This window comes from Bicyclus anynana, chromosome 21 (genome assembly GCF_947172395.1).
Source record: "Bicyclus anynana chromosome 21, ilBicAnyn1.1, whole genome shotgun sequence".
NCBI lineage: Eukaryota > Metazoa > Arthropoda > Insecta > Lepidoptera > Nymphalidae > Bicyclus > Bicyclus anynana.
The window spans coordinates 6,591,397-6,608,578 of NC_069103.1; the positions used below are offsets into that span (position 1 = coordinate 6,591,397).

The 17,182-nt window shown below is 35.6% G+C and overlaps 1 protein-coding gene across 4 annotated transcripts in view; it reads left to right on the top strand.

The window, feature by feature from the left end:
- Positions 1-1,109: 1,109 nt before the first annotated feature.
- LOC112057021 (spastin) overlaps positions 1,110-17,182 on the top strand; it is a 49,789-nt gene continuing 33,716 nt past the window's right edge. For 2 of the 4 annotated variants that reach the window (XR_008251964.1, XM_024097519.2), the window contains exons 1-3: positions 1,110-1,731; positions 1,902-2,072; positions 2,284-2,451. Coding sequence is in view for 3 of the 4 variants with exons in the window: in XM_024097519.2 (XP_023953287.1) it covers positions 1,269-1,731; positions 1,902-2,072; positions 2,284-2,451 (802 nt within the window). In the remaining variant the exon portion in view is untranslated. The remainder of the gene's footprint in view (positions 1,732-1,901; positions 2,073-2,283; positions 2,452-17,182) is intronic. The other 2 variants (XM_024097512.2, XM_024097524.2) reach the window with 2 other exon arrangements.

A 17,182-nucleotide genomic window follows, 5' to 3' on the forward strand; every position in this document is an offset into this window, starting at 1 on the left:
AAGAAAAGGGGACAAGGTAAACACACACGTCAAAAATATGTAACACCAATTAGATTGGTAACCGAGGGTGGAAGGAATCAATTCCCGAGATATTTATGCTATAGTCCGAGTAGGAATTGATTATTTTACCCGTGATAAACACTCTACTTTTCATTTTGAATTTGAGGAAAATAAAGCTATACTACAGCCTTTCTTAATGAGTACAGTTTACCAACAAACAAAATAAAATAAGGGTATAAATAACTAGTCATTGCACACCTAATAATAATTATAATTAACTTGTTCTTAAAGTAATGAAAATAAATTTTACTAATAAGTTACGGTTAATATATTTTATGTAACATTTTATAAACAATTTATTATATTATTCGAATTAATTAATATAAAATAATTTAATATAAAAATTATATTTAATTAATTATTGAACTCATTTTTAATATTCAGATCTTAGTTTTAAAGATTATTAGAATAATTCCGTCACAGATACATAATTATTTAAATAAGTACTGTTTTTGATTTTAGATTATTCATGATTTTAGGTCATTGTTTATTTTCAATAATGACCTCAGACCAATTACTTTCTATTGGACTTGTATCGCACTCAAATTCACTAACAAAATTGTCTGTCGTTTAATGAGTTGAAAATATCTATCACCAATTATTAAATAATATATCCTGTATACATTACATACAACTATATATTTTAAATCGTAATACACACACGTGTCATTTTAACACAATGAAACATCGATTTTATAGACGCAATTTGTATGAACACGTTAGATCATGATCATATAATTTTGACAGTGGTAAAATCTACCGTGGCAGGTCGAGAGTAATTGGTCTGACACAGTCTGAGAGACACGTTTGACGTAATATTCAATTATGTAATCTGTAAATTTAAGTTAGAAGTTTTAATTTTTAATTTTTTCTTTGATTTGAAAACAAAATGTATTTGATTATTAAAATATTCATCTATTTTAAAACGATAGTAATTTATTTTTAATAAAATACCGTTGTTGTTTTTATATGGTATACGTTCCGTTTCACTCAATTATACTTTTATTTTTTCTTTTCTGACAACATGCGGTAGGTACTCGAGCAGTCGGGTCGAGCTGTCAAAAATTGTCAATACCTAACTCTTCAGTCATCACCATGTACTCTCGCTGTTTTTAGAAATAATTTTGTAGAATAATAAAACGTGTGTGTCTTTGTGACAAAGTGTATGGCTATTTGGTGTTAAACCAGCCGGGACTTTAGTGTTCTTGATGGTTTCCGGTGACGATTTCAATGGTGGTCGTTTACCGCGTAAAACTACTAGGTCCCCGAACCGAAAATCCAAGAAGTCTGATGCAGACATAGCGAAGAGTTCTGCGTTGCGAAATGACTCGCAACCCTCTGTCCATAAGAGAAATCTTTATGTGGTTTCGTTCCCGATAATTATACTATTTAATTTACTAAGGTCTATTCTGTACCAGTTGTTTATAATTTTCAAATATTTGTATTCGGCGTCGCACCGCTTCATTCATAAGCCTCGTAAGAACGGTGAATGTAACTTGGAGGTGGTTGTGAAAGACGGTGTGGTGTCCACGGAGATCGCCCACAGTGAGGATATGTCGTACGGGAACAACGTGGGTCCAGGGGACCCGCTCCTGGCCAAACAGAAGCATCACCATCGAAAAGCTTTCGAGTATATCTCAAAAGCGCTCAAGATAGACGAAGAGAACGAAGGTAAGAGCATTTAGTAACTGCTTAGTAGGTACTTTAGATTATTCAAACTTAGCAGTTTTTGTCAATATTTACAAATAAATAGTACTTAGTTAACGAATTTATTTTATCATTGTTTGAGTTAGTTAGCTAATAGATTGTGAAGTTGAGTGCAAGTTTTTTTTTTAATGCAGGCCAAAAAGAGTTAGCTATAGAATTATACAAGAAAGGTATCTATGAATTGGAGCGAGGCATCGCCGTGGACTGCTGGGGGGGCCGCGGAGACGCCTGGCAGAGGGCACAGAGGCTACACGATAAGATGAAAACCAACCTTGGCATGGCTAAGGATCGCTTACACTTCCTCGGTAAAAACCTTGATATACTCTGTTAGAATTTTCTAAGTGTTCTACACTGCTATTTTTATTTCAAGCCATTCTGTGTTAATTGATAGGTTTTATTTAAATGGCTGTGTACTGCATGCTTGGCTTGTTAAATTTAGTTTTTGATGTTATATACTCATATAGCCACACACTTATTTAAAAGTTAATTAAAAGTAAATGTTGTCTATCCATGTAGCAAACCTAGTCGCGCTCAGTAAATTGGGCGTAGAGAGTGAGACCGAACGGAGTGACAAAAAGCCTACGGAGTCTCCTCTTAAGGCGCGCAGGCCATTAGAGAAGTCCAAGACAACGCTACTTGCGCACACAGAAAGTAACAGTGGTCAAACGAAGCCACAGAACGAAGGTAGAATACCACATAGCTTTGCTTCGTTTGACATAACCTACTGCAGAGATTTTGAAATATCACAAATTCCACTTTAACCCTTGACATGTTATCATTAACTCAAAAATGTTACTTATTCAATTAATTGGTATGTTGTGTTTTGCATGTGGGTTCACTGTGCTTACAAAATTTTCTTTACGCTTTGTGTGACCACAGTTGTTTGTTTATTAATTTAAGAAAAAAATATAGCTCATAACAGGATTGGTCTCCTTTTAAAAAAAAACTTATATAATAATTTCTGAATGTTAAACTTTTCAATGGATAAATCTTCTATTTAAAAACTACTACTCGTAAAACATCCTACATTATTATACTCAAAAATTATTTATTTTTTGAAAATCTGATAATGTGCAATAATACATTTATTTTATGCAATATAATATTATAAACATCATTTAACCACCTCCATTAAATATGCTCTTATTTTAATTGCCAAAAACGACTATAAACTTCTCTAGATTACAATTTAAAACAAAAAAATTAGGATATTAATAATATATCTTAATTTTACAAAATATTATTTTCCTTTACTTATATTTAAATTACATTTAATTGTTATGTGGGAGGATTTATTATGTGTACTGTATTTGATTCCTAGCTTCTAACAAATTGAAACTATGTTTCATTAAGACCATAGCCTTGAGTTTTAACAGTAGCTAATATTATATGACTTGCAATCTAAGACATTTTTAGGACATTTAAATTTATACTACCATAAAAAATTATTAGGCATTCTAAATTGAATAACCTGCTTTAGTACATTATCATTTACATTTTGAATTAAAAAAAATATGTATTATATGAGTACATATATAATTTACTTGTTCAACTACAAAACAGGTGGAAAATTCCAGTGAGAGCATCCAATACTAAAAATAATTTAAGTCCACTATAAAAAGTTACAAAATTAAAATAGTTATATTTAAAAGAATTTTGTAACTGTGTTCTACAAATTCTCACATATTAAATGCAGTTTTGTTATATTTATAAAAACTACAGTTATCATCCTGATATGGAAAGACAGCTTGCATTATTGCATCCACATTTGTTGAATGAAAAACCTAATAGAGACAGCTGCTTTGTTTTTCTAAACAAAAGATGTTCATCCATTCGAATTGCAGATGCGTCATTTTATAGGCTAGTTTAGCATGCACATACGTACTGTTCGCAGAACCTTGTTTCATTATAGATTCTATGTTCAACTCAAACATGCCTAGAACAAGGCTTCCTTGTATTTGCATTTTGATATATTACGTTATACTCTTGTACAAGCCTCGCTCATTATTCATTACTGTTAAGGTTATATTTTATACTACCATACTATAGGTATATTTAATGCCTACCATTTTAAATAGCGCGTGGTTTGCGATTTAAACGTATGTATACTATTCCTAAACAGGTGGGAAATAAAAACGTAAATATTACGAAGCTAAAGATTTTGTTTGGTTGAACGCGCTAATCTCAGGAACTACCGAATGGAATGTAATGTGTGAGAAATATTTCAGTGGATGGATTACTATCCATTAACATTATACTACTGTATACTCGTATTGTCCGGGGACGACGGTTAAAAATACCTAGGTACTTTTTGAGGCACATGGTGTTTAACACAACTAATTTGGTGACTGCCTCCGTGGTGCAGTGGTTTGCGCGTTTGATTTACAAGAAGAAGGACCTGGGTTCGATCCCTGGCTGGTGGGAGACTTCGGCCGTGGCTAGTTACCACTCGTCTAGTCGTGGCGCTCCGTTACGATGTCGTGTAGAAACCGAAAGGGGTCTGGATTTTCATCAAGTTAGCCCGCTTCTGTCTTAGATTGCATCATCACTTCCCATCACGTGAGACCTTGATTGCAAGGGCTAACTTGTAAAGAATGAAAAAAAACTTATCAACTGAGAAAAGCTCAGTATTTCATTCCGAGATTTGAAACCACTACCTCATGGTTCGAAGCCGATAGGCTAACCACTGGACCGACGGGGCAGTAATAATAAAGCTTACAATAATACGAGTTTAATGTCGTAAGAATATCTATCATTTAATGGCGCCCGATTCGAGATGATTTCTAGGAAATCGATTGTAACGATCTATTTGTCACCAAGTTGTCATCAATTCGCTTTGGTTTAAAATGGTACCATTGTAACGGTATATGAGCGTACTCTAATTTCAAGTATTTGTATCATTTTACGGCATACTATCCATCGACCGTAGATCGTTAGATGAGCCTCAAAGCGTCGCGGAATTGTCATTGGTTTCGTACATTGAGTCTGTCATCACTCGTAACACATTTCTCGTTATTCATCTTTTGGTATGTGTTTTTACACTTCCAAAATGAACACGAAGGCATAATTAAGGGATTAAAATTAAAAAAAAACAGTAAATATTTTTTTAAAACCACGTCCACTCACAGCATGCGCTTGTTACGTGCTAAGATGAGATGTGCGTGCACGTCTTTGGGCAATGGCATAAAATTGTGCGTTCTTTAGTATGAAGGGCCCATCTAACGATTGATATTGATGATACTATATAATCATCAAGATAAAATGCCTATTACTCATTCAGAGAAAGAATCTGAACTTTGAAACTTTATTCATTTTAAAAGTTTTGAAAACGTTAGCACTTCAGACTTCGGAGTTATGCAATTTTATACACTTTTTCTGGTTTCATTTTGAAAATTTAATTCTTGCCTAGTAATTATATAGCCATTTGATTTTTTTTTTAAGTACCCAAATGAAAAATTTCGAGTACCTAAATGTGTTTTCATATGACGTACTAATATATATTTTTTTATCCAAATAAACGAATAGCTGCGTGTTGATAAGATAATAGCGTAACAGGGTATTGAACCTAGCACCTGTCAGTTGTATTTTTAGCCACAGAATCGTTGAGTTGTTGAAGCTTTCTAAAAATTAAACGACAAAAAAGTGTTGTCCATATTTCTTTATATCGATAACTAGCTAACGCCGTCGAGTTTGTTCGCGTGAAACTTTTTTCTGTACGAATTTTAAAGATAATACTTTTCTACAAAGTTTCTTATTTCTTATGTCACTGCTACTCGTAGTTTTGGAGATTAAATAAACAAACTTACATATATAGAAACACACAAACTTCCGCTTCATTACATTACTATTAGTAAAGTATTATAAGTAAAACTGCGATTGTAAGCAACGTAACAAAGTTTTTTTTTAAACAAAATATATTTTTATTTGGCAAACAACAAAGGAATTAAATAAATTAATTAAACAAATAAAAAAACCCGACTGCTTAAAGTATAAAAAAACTAAAAAGAAAAAAAAACAAGCTCAGTCCAAAAGTATAGAAAGCAATTAGAAATCAGTCGGGACCTATTAAATAATGTAGAAGAAAATCATTCTATCCAATATCTAAGGTCCCGACTGTTTTCTAATCTAGTCGGGTAAAAAGCATAAATACAATAGAAAATATTAATTTTATGAGTGCCTCAACTATCTTAACTAGTTAAAAATAATTTTTAACTAGTTAAGATAGCTGGGGCACTCATGAAAACTGGTACTTCCCGACTATACTACAATAATAAAAATATTACGCTAAAGTTCCAATCAGACGTTAGTTTGATAGAAATGAAAGTATCTTATTGTAACATCGTAACGAAAGATTTGACCTAAACCGGCAAACAAACGCCGCGAATACAAAAGCACGACGCTGAAAAGATTCGCCAAAGCTGACATAGTTTTTATTTTGAGATGATCGTTGTCATCAATTCGCCTTGGCTCAAATGGATGGCTTGCGATAGCCAGACAAATTTCATTTTATAAAGGTGTGTCAGCCCACGATATAGCCCATATTTTATACTATATATATGTTACGTGCCTACAAACTCATCACAAAAATTGATTCGAATTTAGCGACTCCACTGAGCGCACACATGCAAAATTTTTTGTTTATTTACATTATATATTTACGTATGTATGTATAGCTTTTCCACTTCCTATACGCACAACTCGATATTGTATTCGATATTTAGGTTGTATTCGTTGTTTTATAAGCGACTAAATGAAATTAAGACAATTATGTCCGCCTCAGTTTTGATGTGCTAGTTTATCTCTAGTATAAAATGTCAGCCCACGCTTCTACCATAGGTAAGTACCTACGGTAGTCCATTATGAAGTTTAGACCGTAGTGGTTTTGGAAGGTACCAGGTTTCAAAGGTCCAGATCCTCATTAAGTTAGCGTATTTTTTTAATATTGTCGTTAATCCGTCTGTTTGCAGACCTTTTTTCACAAATGTAACTTGAAAAATCACAATTTTTATTTTTAGAAAATTTTTAACCCCTTTATACCGTTTTGAGTTAAATTTTAAAAATTAGGGTAAATTTCATATTTTTTTTCATGACATATGCCCAAAATTTTATAACTGTAACTCTAAAAATGGACAACTTTCCATAAAAACTTTCAGCCTCTATTTCACCTATATTTTAGGAATAATAAAAAGAATCTTCTGTTTTGCTCCAAGGTCCCATTTATCATAATATCGAAAATCATCTTGATTTGTTCAGCCGTTTAGCCGTGAAAAGGTAACAGACAAACAGACAGACTTACTTCAGCATTTTTAATATTATAGTATACATTAATAGTGTAAAAGTCTTATTATAGTATTAATATAAGCTTTATACGCTTATTTTTATAAGCCTGCGTTTAATAAAAACCAAAAAACGTAAGTCTGGCTACCGTAGGCTTTCGGTCTAATTCGCCGTGGCCCAAAATAGACACCTTTGTAACGGGCTCTTACTCAAGTTTCAGACATTCGTATCACTTTACAGCTCATATTCTAAGTATAGCCGCAGCCTATTTCTCTTTCACCGAGAATAAAAAGACATCTCCCTCAGTATTGTGAAGATATGAGAGTGATTCAATCCGTGTTTTGCTTGAGTCGTCATTTTGTACTACGTTTAGTACTACGTTTTCTGTTTCTCGTTTTGTACTTGTAATATACCGATACAAATGAGATGCTTCTCGTAAGTTTGTGGTGTTCTTCAATTCAGGCTAGGTAGGCATCTTCGCCTTCATCATATCAGCCGATGGACGTCACTGCAGGACATAGGCCTTTTGTAGGGACTTCCGAACATCACGATACTGAGCCATCTGCATCCAGCGAATCCCTGCGACTCGCTTGATGTCGTCAGTCCACCTGGTGGGTCGACCAACACTGCGCTTACTAGTGCGGGGTCGCCATTCTAGCTCTTTGGGACCCCAACGTCCATCGGCTCTTCGAACTATATTCGCCCTATTGCTTCAATTCACAAATATTGGATTTAAGTCACGTGACTATTTTTTTCGTATGCCTGACAAGCAAACCCTTTCATTTGATATCCATAAAATGCAGATGGATGGATGGATGAACATGGATTTCTAACAGCCAGTCCGCTATCATGGGGAGGCAACCATATTATATTTGTAATGACGTTTCTTAGCTAGTCATGTATTGTCATCAGAACTCAGAGCGTGTGCAAAATTACATCCTAATCGAAGACCGGGATGTGGTGGGTCAAATTAAGATCCCAAGATTTTCTTACATACATAGTTACAAGTGATTGGGGAGGCCGCCTTATTGGATTTGTAATGACGTTTCTTAGCTAGTCATGTACTGTCATCAGAAATCAGAGCGTGTGCAAAATTTCATCCTAATCGAAGACCGGGAAGTGGGTCAAATTAAGATTTCACGACTTGATTTTCTTACATACATAGTTACAAAAGAAGCTAATTTATGAGTTAAAAAAATAGCAGGTCAATGAAGTTAGTTTTGGCCAACATCAATATTAATCATTATCAAAGCCTCATCCTTTGTACCCATCATTAAAATTACAGGCAAACATGCGCCATTTCTAAGAATATATTTTTACAATAACAACAACCAGCCATGAGCCGACGACAAACTTTATTATAATTTATAAATAAAAATTTTCTTAATCATGAATACGTAAGCCCAGACTCCAAAGTCGTCAGCTGCTAGTGAAAAGGTTTTGAGTGCGCAATTCAACGTTGCTTGTGCCAGTTTTCTATTTTATAAAATTTTGAAAAGGGGTTTCACAGTTTGTTGGGAAAGTAATTTTCAACTGCACGCTGTAAGAATTTTTAAGCGTTGTTAAGGAAAGACGAAATGTACTTTTGGAAGTAAAGAAGTGTTAGTAGCTTCATCTCGATAAGACGCTCAACTTTTTATTTACGAAATTTCTTAATTCTGGTAGCTAACTGGGTTACCAGGTAATAGGAACCTGGAACAGGAGTAATTTGTAGGACACTGTGGCTATTAAGTTGTGTAATTATTAATTAAGCAACATTAAAAACAGCTGTTTAGTAACAACTTTTACTATCCTAGTTATTGATACAAGTTGGGAGGAGAGGAGTTTACCAAAAATTGTTACTAACCAGATGTTTTTTTTACTGTTGCTTTATTAATACTTAAAATACAACTTAACAGCCACAGTGTCCTACAAATTGCGTGGTATATTATCTCGTTCCGATGCCTAGAAATTTTCATTACCTGGTAACCCAGTTAGCAACCAGAATTAAGAATTTTCAATCAAAAAAAATTGAGCGTCTCATCGAGATGAAGCTATTTACGGAAAATTACCTTGATAGTAATGAATTGTAAAAATGTTCCACGGATGGTCGTCTTTCAGTCTTTAGAATCAACTTTTTTTTTAATATTTTAAGAGGTTTATCTTAGAGTAACGCCGAACAGGATCATGTGTAGAACTACTGCCTTCGTTAACAAATGAACCTTAAAATTTGGAACCGGTACACGATATCTGGTGTAAAATATCCTAAGCTCGGCATAGGGAGAAAGCGGTGGAGCGCGAACAGTGGGCCGGCCGTTTCCGTTTGACTTGTATTCCCACAATGGGATCACGTTACGGATGGTCAGGCGCCTCCCGCCTCACCGGTTCACTTGGCGACAACGGTTTCATGCTCATATGTGTACCTACATGTGTGTACTGTCCTGAGCCGTGACATAATTTCGTGAAGTCGAGGCTGCGGATAATGCAAATAGACCAGGCGCTGTGAGGTTTCGAGTGTGCATAATTCGAGGACTGCATTCTGTTTACAGTTTTGTACTCAGAAAAATACTGGATGAAGCATGTTGCCAGGAGATCCAATGGTCAAATCTTTTGTTATACCCTACTCCCTTTGGTGTCGAAGATATGGGCTGAACAAATGCTTTGTTTAAATTTTATCATAAAATTATCACACTAATATCTAATATATTTAAAAGATTCGAGAAAGTTAAAAACTTTGCACGATTCGAGTTCATAGTATGTAGAAGGTTGAACACAAGTCCTTAACTTGCAAACTTGAAAAGTTAAAGACTTTCCACGAAAACTTAATAAGGGGTTAAATGTAGATTTAACATATCGCGAATATAAAAATAGAAAGGAGTAAAATTTTAACCCTTTCTATTTTTATAAATATCTTTAAGCTAAATTGTGCCAAGTATCATTTAAATTCATTAAGTAGGTACATCTGAAAAAATGATGTACCTTTCTTGTGTTGTGTAAGTAAATTGGTTATTAGTGTTATAATGTCATGATGAAAAATTGATAAATATTCTTAATAAAACAAGCAATAAAACTAATACAAAGCTTTCGTTCAGACCATATACTCGACAGAGGTTAGGATATAACAAAGCAATGGACCAATGGACCTCCTGCATCATGCAGAATCGTAATCTGCACGCTTTTCTGAGTTCAAAACTGTAAACAGAATGCGGTCCTCGAATTATGCACGCTCAATACCTCACAGCGCCTGATCCTAAATGAAGTGTATATTAATTTGTATTATCTCTGTAATATTAGTATAGATGTCAATGTGAGTGTGTTTGTTTGAGTTAACAACTTACCCGATCCCTAATATTGTGCGTATACAGTTTATCAAGGTTACTACCTACCTACAGAAAAAAACATAGAATACCTTTCATCTAGAATTTTAGAACTATTTATTTATTTATTATTCAACAAACAACACATTGAAATTAAGCCTAACCATAGTGCAACACAAACCACAGTTAGTTTTACTGTGCACTGGTTATTATTGCATAATACAATATTTAGGAACAAACAGAACATTATTAACAAACAGAAGAGGATAAATAAACAGATTAACAAACAGAAGAGGATAAATACCAAGAATAATCATTATAGGGTAGTTAAAAAAAAGTGTGAGTGAACCGGTGCTGCGACGCTACACAGGCTGTCCCAAAAAATAATTCTTTAGTTTCCGCTTATGTACGTTCGTGAGTATATTGGTATCTTTTAGAAGATTCTTTACCGCATCCGGAAAATCGTTAAAGATTGTTGGAACAATATATTCCAGCCTTCTCTTACCATACCCATTTATAAAGTTCGGTACATACAATTTACATTTTTTTGAACTTCTTAGTTGTTTATTGTATGTAATTTCCTTGAGTTTAGGTTTTATTGTTCTAGGGGGATTAAAATACCGTTACACGGCAGCGAAACCGCGGGCAATGTGGTAGTATTGTTCAAAATAGACTGTTATTCGTCTTTTAGCGATGGTAGAGTATGTAATCTATAATACAATGCTTCTGCCACAGATTATGTAATGACTAACGATCTTTGCATATTGGTTTTCCAAGTTTTCCCTCCGCCCGATAGCACAATTTCTACATAAACAAATACCGCATTTACAACATCTCTTCAGGCGTTAAATTGATCAAATTTACTAAATAAGAAAGACGTGTTATACAACTACAAGTCAAGAGGATGTCTTATCAAAACATAGATAAAATCCATGAGAACTGCATCATTTGATAATGTTCATCGAGTTTATATACCACTTGCAGCATGACAGTTTTATATGTCGGCTTAACCCCATTTTATTAATAGATAGCAAACCGTCCGCGAATTGGTACGCTTAAAATAGGGCTTATGGATCAATAGATTTGACCGCTCGGATCTGACTTCATCATCAAAGGAATTCTTTAACTAAAACATAAGTACCTACCTAATAATAATCATCTAAATAATGTCTCACGCCTGGCCACATATCTCTTGAATGACGGTGGATTTTAGACGGGATTCCAGACAACGGCGGAAATGTACATTAGCGGTGACGATTTTTATTTCTCCATCAGTTCTTATGTTATTACGACCGGTACAAGCAACTTTATATGTCATCATTATCATTATCAACCCTTATTCGGCTCACTGCTGAGCTCGATTCTTCTCCAAGAATGAGAGGGATTAGGCCAAATCACAGAACAGAGATCGCTAAAAGCTAACGCTTTTACTTCTTATATCTGTGGGCCAAATAGTCCACCACTCTGGCCCAATGCGGATTGGCAGACTTCACACACACACAGAGAATTCTGTGCAGGTTTCCTCACGATGATTTTCCTTTACCGTTTAAGACACGTGGTATTTAATTTCTTAAAATGTAGATAACTGAACTTTATATATATATATACCTACGTATATTTATAGACTCTGAGACGAGGATGTAACTTCGACTTTCCAACTATGGTTGCACTGATTTCTATTAAGAAAACCGATGTTGTTGGATTTTCTTTTTCTTGGATCCATTCTGGGATTATTAATCCTCAAGGAAGTTACGTTCATGTCACAATGCTTGTGTATGTTTTCTGTCAAATAATATATGAAGATTAAATACTAACTTTGGAGCTTACGGTTTACGGATCTTTATCCAATTTTTAATCCATCCAGCAATCTAAATTCCGTTAACTTTTCGGTTGATGCTGTGACCTCTTTGATTTTTTGTAGAACCGAAACGTAATACCAACAAGGCAATTAAATGCCTACATTGTGGTTAGCGTTCCGGTACGATGTCGTGTAGAAATGATGCCCTTGACTACAATCTCACTTGATGGTAAGTGATGATGCAGTCTAAGATGGAAGCGGGCTAACTTGTTAGGAGAAGGATGAAAATCCACACCCCTTTCGGTTTCTACACGGCATCGTACCGGAACGCTAAATCGCTTGGCGGTACGTCTTTGCCGGTAGGGTGGTAACTAGCCACGGCCGAAGCCTCCCACCAGCCAGACCTGGATAAATTAAGAAAATCTCAATCTGCCCAGCCGGGGATCGAACCCAGGACCTCCGTCTTGTAAATCCACCGCGCATACCACTGCGCCACGGAGGCCGTCAAAATAAATAGGTACAATAAAGTGTGGAGGAGTAGTCACTGTCAAATGCAATGGGAGTAACAATCCCCTTTAGGTTTTCAATTTCATTTATCCCTTTTTAGTGAGTCATTACTTAGTATCAGTTTCTATGTTTAGTGCTCAGGGTTGATGATTCATACGGTCATGGATCTAATTTTAATTATATATTTAACTAGCGGACGCCCGCAACTCTGTGTAAAATACCGTTTTTCACAAATAAGTAAGAATGCGTATAAGTAAGAATAAGTAAGAAATCGACGGCCGCGTGGCGCAGTGGGTAGTGACCCTGCCTTCTGCATCCACGGTCGTGGGTTCGATTCCCACAACTGGAAAATATTTGTGTGATGAGCATGGGTGTTTTCCAGTGTCTGTGTGTATTTATACATTATATAAGTATTTATATGTAGTATATAATTGTATATTAATATTATAATATCAACTATCTTAGCACCCATAACACAAGCTACTCTGTATGCTTACTTTGGGGCTAGATAGTAATGTGTATTGTTTAAGTATTTATTTATTTATTTATTTATAAAAAATAATTATTTATTACGGGATAAAAGTATAGCTGTGCTGCTTCAAGGACCAATTTATCTATAATTATACCATAAGTCGTGCGTATCTATACTAATATTATAAAGAGGAAGGTATGATTGTTTGTTTGCAATTAAATAGGCTCTGGACCGATTTGAAAAATTCGTTTACCATTAGAATCCTACGTTATCCCTGATAAACAAAAGCTATATTTTATCTCCGTATTTCTACCGTAACAGAAACTACGCGGATGAAACCGTAGCTAGTGTAAATTAATGTCGTAACAACCCAGTGGATATGAACTCTGCTTTGATTGGGAGGGCGTAGGTTCGAATCCGGTCCGGGGCATGCACCTCTAACTTTCCAGTTATGTGCATTTTAAGAAATTAAATATCACGTGACGTCTCAAAATGTGAAGGAAAAACTTCATGAGGAAAACTGCATGTCTAAGTCTGCCAATCCGCGTTGGACTAGCGTGGTTGACTAACCCAGAACAGAATGAGATTCTAAGACGTGCTCAACAATGAGCCGAATGCGAGTTGTTTAATTCGCTTTTATATATCCGCGACGACTGCGTCTTTCTATACGCAAACTGATAGTACCACTAGGTATTACATTACGTATTTCCTCGACAGTATCGTATGTAAATCAATTGCGTGTAAACAACATCACGTCGATGCTGTATTGATGTAGTTGTCAGTATAAATCAAACTCGATACATCCCCAACTTCCTGTGGCTGCTATTATTTATTTGGTTAGTGCTCTACTTCCAGTGTAAATCGGTTTTGTTTTGTTTTTTGGTCGGAAATGTTCTGTTTATTGACGAAATCGACTAGACTATCTTGAGCAGGGATGGCCAACAGGTCGATCGCTATCGACCAGGTCGATCGCAACTTTTAGTCCAGTAGATCGTGGCAAGGCAAAAAATATAAACACGTAGACCAAACTCCACAACGTAATCACCAACTCCTTCACGCATTATCTTGTATAATTTTTATAAAAAATATAATATATGGTAGTAAATATCAAGGATCATATGAAAAAACGTCTACCTACAACTTAATTTTTGAGAAGTAAACGACAGAAATTAGGGCAGTGGTAGCAGACTTCAAAATTCGCTGTAGCGGTTTGAGAAGTTGGTTCAATTCATCGGATTCCATTGATCATAATATCTATGAATTAAGTACAAAAGACGCAATACCACAGAAAACATAAATGTACAAGTAGCAATACTCACATTATGTTATTGATAGATCGTACAGGGTTTCAATAGTAAACAGGAGATCTTGGGTCTAATCAAGTTGGCCACCCCTGATCTAGAGTGTGCAAAATAACAATGCAATATGTTTATTTTTTGCACACTCTACATAATGTGTGGGCATCAACCGGCCAGCTGTAAGGTTTGATGCGGATCGCGAGACGTGGTTGAAGACGTGGAATTGTGCGATTACCACAAAAATGCTCAGAAGAAGACAATTCCGCAATTTGGAAAATTCGCAAGAAAATTCATTTGTGCGTTTGGTAGTAGGTACTTATAAATGTGAACAGGTTACTTTTGACACATCGTACAAAACTGACTGACTTAATTCAGAGGGCCTAGTAACAGTTTGATACTGTGACGATCGGGTTGATGTAAATGCGAATTTCTAAGGAATTGAAACAGCGCCATCTATTGGCACTACTGCACAACTGTTTCAATTCCATAAAAATTCACGTTTACGTTAACGCGATAGTAACAATATGAAAATATTGAAAACTCCCACCAGGCACACTGAACTAGATCTTCTAAACTATGCATAGGTATATGCGACTTTATACTTTTTTAAGTTTGAGACGAACTAACCTCAACTGGAGCTATCTAGGTCAATTTGTGTAGTTTTTCGTGTGTCAATAAAATCGAAACCAACTTCCTGATGTTGAAAAACCAACGATATTTTATAGTTACTATAGCCACATATTTTTTGGCTTCAATTTCGACGCGTTAGGGACATGTCTAATAGTATAAAATCTTTGATATTATATATATCTAGTACTTACGGTTGCCATTATATTCGTTGTGGGAGTGAGTTTTTTTATTAACCAACATTTAACGCAGTTGGCGTACCTGTTGAATTTTATTCATTTATCTTTACATAAATATCCTTTCTTCCGGTTTTAATCCTACTCTGTGTTTTTTTCATCATAAATAACGCAACGCAACGTATTTATATACATAGATAGATATAATATGTATTATGTATGTTAGGTATAATAAACAGAAAGACTTCCGGTTATTATAATTATCTAACGCGTATATTTTTGAAACATCTACTTCGCTAAACTTGCTTGCTGACTAAGATTTATTGCACACAATTAATAAGCATGTAGAGAGATAAAAATCATAATTTTCGCTGCCGTTGATACCAAGTAACTATCTATTTCACATTATATAGCAGTGTAACCTAATCTTAATAATTATTATTCGCCCCCGCGGCATTTAATTTAAATGATTGAAAGTGGCTGCCTCAATTTGCTGTGATAGGAACTAAACTGCTAATAAAGCGCGAGTTCCTGGACTTGTGATCTAATAGAACGGCCTGCTGTATCCACACTTACCTTTTTTATTATAATTTCATCTTAGATTGCATGCACTTATCATCAGATGAGATTGTAGTCAAAGGCTAACTTGTAAAGAATAAAAAAAGAACTCCATAGTTGGCTATTGTACTTACCTGTAGGGGGCATTGACAGACAAACTTTAGCTTTCATAAAATGAAAGAAAATCTCGCTGTCGCTGACTTTTGATCCTTAATGGAGGCAATTCATAGTGCTTGCCCGTAGTCACCCAGGGGCTAGGCGGTGCAGTGCCCTGGGGCTCTCAAGCTCAGGGAGTCCCTCTAATCTTTAACAGAAAATCGCGATCGGACTGAACTTTTTCGAAAACGGAAAAGAGCTGATGTATATATTTACTTGATAAAACCTAACCGGTTAAAATGGTAGTGGGGCCCATTTTTTATTTGCACCAGGTTTGGTTACCTAGGTACGTCACTGCCGTATTAGCATTGTTTACTTTTTATTCACTTGTAGTTGTAGACTAGTGATAGCCCAGTGGTATGACCTCTGTCTCCGATTCCGGAGGGTGTGGGTTCGAATACGATCCGTGCGTGCACCTCCGACTTTTCAGTTGTGTGCATTTTAAGAAATTAAATATCACGTGTCTTGTTAAAAACATCGTGAGGATACCTGCATACCAGAGAATTTTCTTATTTCTCTGCGTGTGTGAAGTCTGCCAATCCGCATTGGGCCAGTGTGGCGGACTAAGGCCTGAACCCTCTCATTCTTAGAGGAGAGGAGCACAGCAGTGAGCCGAATATGGGTTGATAATGACGACTTACCTACATTTAACGTTCATAAAACTTGCCTTGTAGGGCGAACGAGGGCGAACACGAACAATAGTATTTTTCCCGCAGTACGCTTGACGTTAGAGTATGAGTCACCTACTACAACTGTTTTACTTATACATACTTACGTATTATTTGTGCTTTTATGTAAAGGCTTTAACTTGTAAGTTGTAATCGATCTCTGTCTAGACGTTGATACTTGTGTCCGTCTATCCAACTATTATTAAATGTTTGTATGTATGTTACTCAAGGCTCAATAACTCAACCCAACTAAGCTCAACGATAAAGGTTCCGGACTCAAAACCGAGAGTCGTGTGTTCAAAGCCCGTTCATTGTAATACCCAATATTAATACCTTCTCTTCCTTCGTCTTTTCCGACTAGGTAATTGGAGAAAATGGACATAGACATCATTATCAATCCATATTCGGCTCACTGCTGAGCTCGAGTCTCCTCTCAGAATGAGAGGAGTTAGGCCAATAGTCCACCACGCTGGCCTAATGCGGATTGGCAGACTTCACAAACGCAGATAATTGAGAAAACTCTCTGGTACATCCAGGTTTCCTTACGATGTTTTTCCTTCAACGTTTGAGACACGTAACGTA